This window comes from Physeter macrocephalus, chromosome 14, assembly GCF_002837175.3.
Source record: "Physeter macrocephalus isolate SW-GA chromosome 14, ASM283717v5, whole genome shotgun sequence".
Classification (NCBI taxonomy): domain Eukaryota; kingdom Metazoa; phylum Chordata; class Mammalia; order Artiodactyla; family Physeteridae; genus Physeter; species Physeter macrocephalus.
The window spans coordinates 79,929,087-79,939,267 of NC_041227.1; the positions used below are offsets into that span (position 1 = coordinate 79,929,087).

Sequence of the window (10,181 nt, forward strand, 5' to 3'; positions counted from 1 at the left end):
GCACTGGTTAAGAATCCACCTGCCAATGCAGGGGACATGGGTTCGAGCCCTGGTCTGGGAAGATCTCACATGCCGCGGAGCAACTAAGCCCGTGCGCCACAACTACTGACCATGAGCTCTAGAGCCCGTGAGCCACAACTACTGAGCCCACGTGCCTAGAGCCCATGCTCCGCAGCAAGGGAAGCCCCCGCAATGAGAAGCCCGCGCACCACAACGAAGAGTAGCCCCCGCTCGCTGCAACTAGAGAAAGCCCGCGCGCAGCAACCAAGACCCAATGCAGCCAAAGATAAAGAAAGAAATAAATAAATTTAAAAATAAATAAAAGATACAATATTTTAGGTGATGCCACAAAAAAGTTACTACGGAATGACACAATGTCCCCTAGATTCTCAGAAGTATCTCCATTTCAGAGATGACAAATGTGGGAAAAAAGCACATCTTAGAATCCATAAAATACCGTGTCAAATTTTCCTGGAATCTCGCCAACTTTCAGACCTGTTGGTCCCTCTACCCGGATGTATATTTGTCACTAACCGCTCGATGACACGGAGATCAAGGTCTGACTTCTTAAAAGCGTAGCACCCACCTTACAATACCTAATTCAAGAACCACTGCATCTCCTTCTCCCTCCCTCCAATGACCCCAAGGACCAAATCACAGCTTCACAGAGCAGTGGGCGGCCTGGATAAATGTGGCCCAAGTGCCAAAGTGAGGCCATGCTCCCGCATTCACAGGGAGCTCCTGAGCACACGATCATCTTCATGGCGTCTGTCAGCTACCAAGAAAACACAAATGACACTTCCGTGCTGGAGAACATGACTCACCCTTTTGTCCTTCCATCCTCCTCTGGATAAAAATCATTTGTGATCTTCCCAAACTTGGAAAAGATCTTATGGATGACGTTTCTGAGCTTCTCCAGGCGGTCGGGCCCCACCTGCGGAACACTGTCCACCACAATCACAGGATCGATCCCGTCTGCCTCCTGTGGCCGATCTCTGAGCACGTCTCCCAGTAATTCTGTGCGAGTGAGAGATGCGTCCAGTGACTTTTTGTGACCAAGTCAATGCACTAGGTTAGCACATCGAACAAGTTTCCAAAAAGCAAAAGGTGAATCATCTAAATGCTTTCACTGTGAGCAAAAGAAATCAGAGCCCTGGCTTGACTCAAAATCGAAACTTGAAAGAATCAGAAATATTGTAACTCTTTCCACCCCACTGACAGTCAAGATATGTCAACTGACTTCTGGCAACAATGGAAGATTTTAAATGCATTTTTTCAAAGAGGTTTTAAGAATGGAGAAGGCAAAAAGGAGGATGGCCTTTTACCAGAAATCAGAAAAAACCCGGAGTAAGCTAGGGAATGGCCTTCTCTGACCCACCGCTATTACGAATTCACCACCAGGCGCCGTCTTCAGTTTACAACAAAACAAACTCATCACCCTATATATTCTTTACGTAAAACAGCCTTGTTTGCAAACAACATGGGACTGAGACTGGCACTTCAACCAGGTGACTAGAGACGAGAGAAGCTCATGAAAGCGAGCAAACAGTGATGCATCTTACAGACGATGGTGTCTCCAGTTCGACGAAATACCTCGCAGTATCACTGGGAGACACCAGCCATTTAGACAGTAAATTGTAAATGCTTAGAACAGTGCTTGGAACACAGTAAGCAACATCAACTTATTCTCATAACTTCAGTCCAAAGCTCAAAACCTATTATGTTCATGCCACCCGCTTTTAAAATTAAGATCAAAGAACCCAAATCTTAACTGTTCCAACTTCTCAGAATTGCTTCATTTCCATAAAATGGTCAGCAAGAGTAAGAGAAAAAGAAGAAAAGATAGGTGTAAAACGAACTAGGAAAAAGAAACACAGAGGAATCAATGCAAACAGGTCTGGGAAGCCAACTGGAGGCCTACTGTTTTCCGGGCGATTCAATGTCATCTGAGGGCTGCCAGCTGCAATCTTATCCGAGGCCTGTCTCAGGCTTGGAGTCCTTTTGACCGTAACGCCCCAGCACCAACAGAAATGCTGGACTGGCTGCTGCAGATGGGCTCTCGGAGGGCAAATGCAGTTATCAGATGAAAAAAGCAAATTCTCCTCTTTTTAACACAAATTCTGTACGAATCCTAACCCCAATTAGTTAGCCAGCTTGTCTAGAAAGCTATAAGATTACAAGGCACCGTGTTAGGAGCTAGAACAGAAAGACACCTTTAAGGTTGCCATCAAAGCATACTCATCACACGAAACTACACTGGTAATACAGACCTTCCTGATTTACAATGGGGTTACTTCCTGATAAACCCACTTACATACCATTGTAATTCAAACCATCACAACTTGGAGATTGTCTGTACAGGCAAAATGAGTGTACAAGGTAATTTTTAAACAACAGCTAGGGGCTTCCCTGGTGGCGCAGTGGTTGCGCGTCCGCCTGCCGAAGCAGGGAAACCGGGTTCGCGCCCCGGTCTGGGAGGATCCCACGTGCCGCGGAGCGGCTGGGCCCGTGAGCCGTGGCCGCTGAGCCTGCGCTTCCGGAGCCTGTGCTCCGCAACGGGAGAGGCCACAACAGAGGGAGGCCCGCATACCACAAAAAAACAAAAACAAACAAACAAACAAACAAAAAACAACAGCTAAAGAACAATGGCTTGTTACTCAGGTAGCTGTGTGTTCTGGAACCTAATTATCACTCTAATTTCTGCACTATACTCTTAAGTATTTCAACATGCTATACAGGACACATGTCAGAAAATATTCTTTGTTGTATTTCATTTTCAAAACTTAAGATGAATTTTCTTCACTTTTGTGTTAAAAAGGTTAAAAGGTCTTCAAAAAAGAAAAAAAGTCTAATTTCATAAGACAAGCCCTGTTATAAACTATCTCTAATTAAACTTCAACACCTTTAGCGAATGATACTGAAAATGTTACCTCGGATAAAAGAATTTCCAGTTAAATTTCAATGAAGCTAAAATTGAGGCCAAGCAAAGAGGAAAAAGAAGAAAAGAGGCAGATTAGGTCTTCGCATCTTCCCTACAGAGACTGAAGTCAGATCCTTGGGTTACTTTTAAAGCTGACTTACCAAACAATTACAAGGCCTGTTAAGCCTGATCCAAATTTACAAGGTTTACCATAAACAGCTCAGCTTTTATACAAACTGTGTCTGGTTTATAAGAACCCACCCACACACACTTAAGGGAATAAGCGTAGTAACTACACAAGAAGAAACACATTTCCTTCATCATTTCCAGCCCCGCAGTCAGGTTCCCACTCTGACTACACGAATAAAGGAGAAACCGTTCTCAAGACTAAGTAGCAAAGAAGACACTCAGTTAAAACCATTATCTCATACTTGCTTGGCCAAGCACCAAAGGCAGTTGAAAAATTAAACTGATTAAGGTGCAACTGTGCAGGCTTCCCTGGTGGCGCAGAGGTTGAGAATCCCCCTGCCAATGCAGGGAACGCGGGTTTGAGCTCTGGTCGGGGAAGATCCCACATGCCACGGAGCAACTAAGCCCGTGCACCACAACTACTGAGCCCGCGTGCCAAAACTACGGAAGCCTGTGCACCTAGAGCCCGCTCTCCGCAACAAGAGGAGCCACCGCAATGAGAAGCCCGCGCACCGCAACGAAGAGCAGCCCCCGATCGCCGCAACCAGAGAAAGACCGCGTGCAGCAACGAAGACCCAATGCAGCCAAAAATAAAATAAATTAATTTTTTTTTTTTTTAAAGATGCAACTGTGTGAGAGTTCACCTGTCTCAAAGAGGAAGGAGGCAAGACAATGGCACTGGGGCTGCGGCACCTACGAGAGGGCTCGTCACGAGACTCAGCCCATTTTCAACAGAACCAGCACTTGAGCATCACTTTCTGACCCTACAGGGCAGTTCTCATGTACCAGAAAACATGTGAGCTGCTGGCCTCAAGAAAACTCACAGCTTGCTCAGTTTTTGTTCCTTAGGACCAGGAGCCTCACAGGTCACTCTGGCAAAATATCAGGATCACAAGGGCTTCCAAAGGCCCTCCCAGCAGTCACCTAGCCTGGATGGCCTGTGCTCATGTCAGTATCCTCTGTCACACATCGGAAATCACATACTAGAAATCTTGTGTAAATTAGGTGTGCTCAAATAATGCTTAAAAAAAATCAGTTGTGAATAAATACCTAAGGGCTCAAAATAGGCTTTAAAATCAAAACTCAAGGGGGCTTCCCTGGTGGTGCAGTGGTTGAGAGTCCGCCTGCCGATGCAGGGGACGCGGGTTCGTGCCCCGGTCCGGGAGGATCCCACGTGCCGCGGAGCGGCTGGGCCCGTGAGCCACGGCCGCTGAGCCTGCGCGTCCGGAGCCTGTGCTCCGCAGCGGGAGAGGCCACAACAGTGAGAGGCCCGCGTACCGCAAAAAAAAAAAAAAAAAAAATCAAAACTCAAATTTTAAAATAGAAGATAAATTGGTGTGGTAAGAAAAGAACACTGGTCTAGGCTGGGGGGTAGGGGAAAGGGGGTGAGCCCAGAAACACAGCCTCTCTGTCAATTCCCAGCAACCTACTCCACAAGGAACACACTTTCTTACAGGTGAAGGGCTTTGACTGGATCAGTGGCTCCCAAGTCCTCACTAGCTTGTGGAGCCTTTCCTGCTTTTCATGCTGAAATGTTTTTTGTCTCATTAAATAAAGTATAAGACAACAATGACAATAACAGGTAGCCCTTTAAAATTATGTTTCAAATAAGTCAAATCATTATGCAGTACACTTCAAACTCATACAGTGGTGTACATCAATTACACCTCAGTAAAGCTAGAAGGAAAAAAAACCAAAAGCATTTGATAAAAATTTTAAAAATATATAAAATTATCTTTCAAAGTCAAACAACTCTGTGTTGGTTCTCTAAACCTTTTTTTTCATTTTACGTGATATCCTTTATTATTCTGACTCATTCTCAGGGTGATCAGACACATCTCCAAAAAATCTAACTTTAAGTGGTAACATCTTATCTTCCTGGTGTATAGTTGGCTACCTCTATAGTGTCTAATTCATTTTTCCCATTTTATTACAAGGTGGTCAATATGCAGAGGAATCCACTGATGTGCTCCCAGCCTGGAGAGAGAAAATGGCTAAAAACAAACATAAAAACAAATGAGATCAGCCATCATCAGAAGTCACCTTAGGAGACAGGCTCTCTCGAGCAAAAAGCAGAAATAATGCATGTAAGTCGAACCAAGGCAAAAAGTAAGGCCAAGTAAGCGATAATCAATCCTACAACTCGAGAAAATTATTTGCCAACAGAAGGATGATGGTATGCCTACAGACTTAGGAAAAGAGAGACGCAAACAGGAATCGGGCAGAGCCGGCCTCAAACTGTCCTCCTAAGGAACTCTCTGGGGGTAGACGCTGCTGTGGGACAGCGGGGGCAAAGGAACCCAGCTTAGCCACCCTGTTCTTCCCACTCCCGAGGGACAGCGTCCATCCACCCCTAAGGAATGGCACCGAGTCAGTCTCAGGCCTCTGACAAGTCTGGCGGGTCACTCGGGGCACCCAGACTGCAGACGAAGAACTGTCACCCGAGACCGTGCAGCACATGGAGTATCCAGCTCGGCTCGACCCTAATGGCCACACCGCTGCACACTCGGCCACGGCTCCCGCGTGCACGCCGTCTGCCCTCACCACCCTCCAAACTCCAGGCTGCAGTGCCAGTGGCTGGTTCCCCAAGTTGTCTCCACCCTGCCCTCCTCTTCTTTTGGAGAAAACAAGATCCAGGCGCTCCCGGAAACCTTCCCTACGTGGGGGCGACAGGCAGAACGCGGGCACCCCTCCCGCGTTCGAGGATCGGGAACTGCGGCGCAGACCGGCCCCGCCGCCTCACCTTCCTCGCTCACGTCCTCCACGAAGTCCTCGGGGTCGCTGAAGGAGGGCTCGTCCGCGCCGCCGTTCTCCGCCGCGCCGCCCGGCTCCCCGCCCGATCCCTCGGACCCGGTCTCGGACGCAGCGTCCCGCGCCTGCCCCGCCGGGGCCTCGCCCGCGGCCGGGGTGGGGCGATCCTCGGGCGGCGGCGGGGACACGCCGTGGGTCGCGCCGGCCTTCTCCTCCCCGTCCGCCGCGGGCTCGGCCGGCACATCAGGCCCCGGCCCAGCCTCCTCGTCCTCGCCGCCCGCCGCCTCCTGCGCGCCGGGCCGCGCCGGCTCCTCCGCCGGCGGCGGCTCGGCGGTCGGCTGCTGCTGCCCGGTCTCGACCCGCTGCTCGGCCGCCTCTGGCGCCGCCACGTTCTCCGCGTCCTGCATGGCCCTTCGCTGCCGCCTCGCCGGGCCTCGCCGCGCTTCCGACTCTCCCAGGCCGCACCGCGCGCCTACCGCCGGGCCATGTGCGTGCGGCGGGGCGCCCAAGGGGATAGGGGGGCGCCCACGCCTTGGGCAGCCCCGCGCGCCCGGAAGAGCTCACAGGGCAGAAATATACCCACCAACGATTCCAACAGCGCCCCTGTGACAAGTGCGTGCTCCACTCTAATCACCGCACTTGCTTCGGTCAATCTACAAACTGTTTGGGAAATAGGCTACCCCATCTAAAGTAGCAGATGGTTCCGTCCAACATGGCAGACACTCCCTTCCTTCTCCCGTCGGGCCCCGCGGTAAAGGAATAAACTATTTGTGAAGCCGCAGGGAGGTACCAGAAATCATCTCAGCACACGGAAGTGCGTGAAAATATCATTTACTTAAAAATTGATGCTAGAGGAAACTGTAAGTTCAACGAACTATTTTGGTTAGGACATCTTAGCCTTTCACCAAATATTTCAACTTACGTTACTAAGTTCCCCCTCCACATGTAGGCTTTTAGACTCGTCTACTGACTGGGCAAAAGAATGGGCGATTCCAAAACACAAACGCAATACCTGGAGAGCCAGAGAAGGCTAAGGCTACTAGAGGGACGACTGCCTGGCGCAATACAAAAATGAATGGAGTTGCTTTAATGACTTACGCCCAGGCCTACCGCGGCGGCTGTAATTCCGCCTTTCCCCATTCTGATGGTCACCGTGGTTCGGCCCGCGCGGGCCTCCGCCCCCAGACGCGCGAACGTGCTGGCCACGGGGGCGGCGCGGGGCGGTGCGAGGCGGTGCGAGGCGGTGCGGGGCGGTGCGGGGGAGGTGCGGGGGCGGGGCCAGCCGCAGGCGCGTGGAGAGGGGTGTGACCAGCCACGGGGGCAGGGCGGGAGGGCGTGCCCGTCGTGGCCGGCGTGGCCCTCGCTCCCAGGTGCCACAGTACCTGAGCCGCGGGGGCGCAGCGACTCTGGCTTGGGTTTGCTCCGTCTGGAAGGTATTCTGTGTTTGTATTTTGTTTTTTGCCGAGCATGAGGGTCACCGCTCAGTGTAAATGCTTTAATCTTTCTAAAAAAGAACTAGGTGGCTGCTGGGGGAGGGGGAATGGGAGTTAGGATTTAATGGGGACAGAGTTTCGGTTTGGGAAGATGGATAGTGGGTGACGGTTTCACAACAGTGTGAATGTACTTAATGCTTCTGGACTCCACACTGAAAAATAGCTAAAGTTGTAAATGGAATGTTGGGTATATTTTACCACAGCGGAAAGGAAAAAAGAAAAGAACCAGGGTTCTCAGGTTGCCTGCTTCTGGGTTTGAATCCTCCCCGTCTTCCTTTCAGCTTTGTAACTGTGGGCAGGCCCCTTGGTCTCTCTGCCTCAGTTTCCCCACCTGTAAAATGAGGGGTAGCCCGTTTTATGTGCGTGGCCCGTGGACCAGCTTCCCAAAGGCAAACTAATTTTCCTGGCTGTCAAAGTTATCCTCCTAATTTCTAGCTTCACCTGCAGTTTTCAGAGATCGTTGGGCTCTGCCAGCCGTTTTCTTCTAAAAGATGCTATTGGTGACAAATCAATGAATAAGAAGTGGATATTGGGCTTCCCTGGTGGCGCAGTGGTTGAGAATCCGCCTGCCGACGCACGGGACACGGGTTCGAGCCCTGGCTTAAAAATAAATAAAAGATACAATATTTTAGGTGATGCCACAAAAAAGTTACTACGGAATGACACAATGTCCCCTAGATTCTCAGAAGTATCTCCATTTCAGAGATGACAAATGTGGGAAAAAAGCACATCTTAGAATCCATAAAATACCGTGTCAAATTTTCCTGGAATCTCGCCAACTTTCAGACCTGTTGGTCCCTCTACCCGGATGTATATTTGTCACTAACCGCTCGATGACACGGAGATCAAGGTCTGACTTCTTAAAAGCGTAGCACCCACCTTACAATACCTAATTCAAGAACCACTGCATCTCCTTCTCCCTCCCTCCAATGACCCCAAGGACCAAATCACAGCTTCACAGAGCAGTGGGCGGCCTGGATAAATGTGGCCCAAGTGCCAAAGTGAGGCCATGCTCCCGCATTCACAGGGAGCTCCTGAGCACACGATCATCTTCATGGCGTCTGTCAGCTACCAAGAAAACACAAGTGACACTTCCGTGCTGGAGAACATGACTCACCCTTTTGTCCTTCCATCCTCCTCTGGATAAAAATCATTTGTGATCTTCCCAAACTTGGAAAAGATCTTATGGATGACGTTTCTGAGCTTCTCCAGGCGGTCGGGCCCCACCTGCGGAACACTGTCCACCACAATCACAGGATCGATCCCGTCTGCCTCCTGTGGCCGATCTCTGAGCACGTCTCCCAGTAATTCTGTGCGAGTGAGAGATGCGTCCAGTGACTTTTTGTGACCAAGTCAATGCACTAGGTTAGCACATCGAACAAGTTTCCAAAAAGCAAAAGGTGAATCATCTAAATGCTTTCACTGTGAGCAAAAGAAATCAGAGCCCTGGCTTGACTCAAAATCGAAACTTGAAAGAATCAGAAATATTGTAACTCTTTCCACCCCACTGACAGTCAAGATATGTCAACTGACTTCTGGCAACAATGGAAGATTTTAAATGCATTTTTTCAAAGAGGTTTTAAGAATGGAGAAGGCAAAAAGGAGGATGGCCTTTTACCAGAAATCAGAAAAAACCCGGAGTAAGCTAGGGAATGGCCTTCTCTGACCCACCGCTATTACGAATTCACCACCAGGCGCCGTCTTCAGTTTACAACAAAACAAACTCATCACCCTATATATTCTTTACGTAAAACAGCCTTGTTTGCAAACAACATGGGACTGAGACTGGCACTTCAACCAGGTGACTAGAGACGAGAGAAGCTCATGAAAGCGAGCAAACAGTGATGCATCTTACAGACGATGGTGTCTCCAGTTCGACGAAATACCTCGCAGTATCACTGGGAGACACCAGCCATTTAGACAGTAAATTGTAAATGCTTAGAACAGTGCTTGGAACACAGTAAGCAACATCAACTTATTCTCATAACTTCAGTCCAAAGCTCAAAACCTATTATGTTCATGCCACCCGCTTTTAAAATTAAGATCAAAGAACCCAAATCTTAACTGTTCCAACTTCTCAGAATTGCTTCATTTCCATAAAATGGTCAGCAAGAGTAAGAGAAAAAGAAGAAAAGATAGGTGTAAAACGAACTAGGAAAAAGAAACACAGAGGAATCAATGCAAACAGGTCTGGGAAGCCAACTGGAGGCCTACTGTTTTCCGGGCGATTCAATGTCATCTGGGGGCTGCCAGCTGCAATCTTATCCGAGGCCTGTCTCAGGCTTGGAGTCCTTTTGACCGTAACGCCCCAGCACCAACAGAAATGCTGGACTGGCTGCTGCAGATGGGCTCTCGGAGGGCAAATGCAGTTATCAGATGAAAAAAGCAAATTCTCCTCTTTTTAACACAAATTCTGTACGAATCCTAACCCCAATTAGTTAGCCAGCTTGTCTAGAAAGCTATAAGATTACAAGGCACCGTGTTAGGAGCTAGAACAGAAAGACACCTTTAAGGTTGCCATCAAAGCATACTCATCACACGAAACTACACTGGTAATACAGACCTTCCTGATTTACAATGGGGTTACTTCCTGATAAACCCACTTACATACCATTGTAATTCAAACCATCACAACTTGGAGATTGTCTGTACAGGCAAAATGAGTGTACAAGGTAATTTTTAAACAACAGCTAGGGGCTTCCCTGGTGGCGCAGTGGTTGCGCGTCCGCCTGCCGAAGCAGGGAAACCGGGTTCGCGCCCCGGTCTGGGAGGATCCCACGTGCCGCGGAGCGGCTGGGCCCGTGAGCCGTGGCCGCTGAGCCTGCGCT

At 49.3% G+C, this 10,181-nt stretch overlaps 1 protein-coding gene across 2 annotated transcripts in view; it reads right to left on the minus strand.

Annotated features, from left to right (window-relative positions):
- Positions 1 to 10,181, minus strand: part of EIF3B (eukaryotic translation initiation factor 3 subunit B) — a 34,231-nt gene that overhangs the window by 20,100 nt on the left and 3,950 nt on the right. The window contains exons 2-4 of one of the 2 annotated variants that reach the window (XM_055090122.1): positions 9,124 to 9,138; positions 5,853 to 6,027; positions 825 to 1,017 (exon numbers count right to left, since the gene is read on the minus strand). In XM_055090122.1, the coding sequence (XP_054946097.1) occupies positions 825 to 1,017; positions 5,853 to 6,027; positions 9,124 to 9,138 (383 nt within the window). Of the gene's footprint in view, positions 1 to 824; positions 1,018 to 5,852; positions 6,412 to 9,123; positions 9,139 to 10,181 lie in introns of those variants that run through there. The other variant, XM_007129503.4, reaches the window with a different exon arrangement.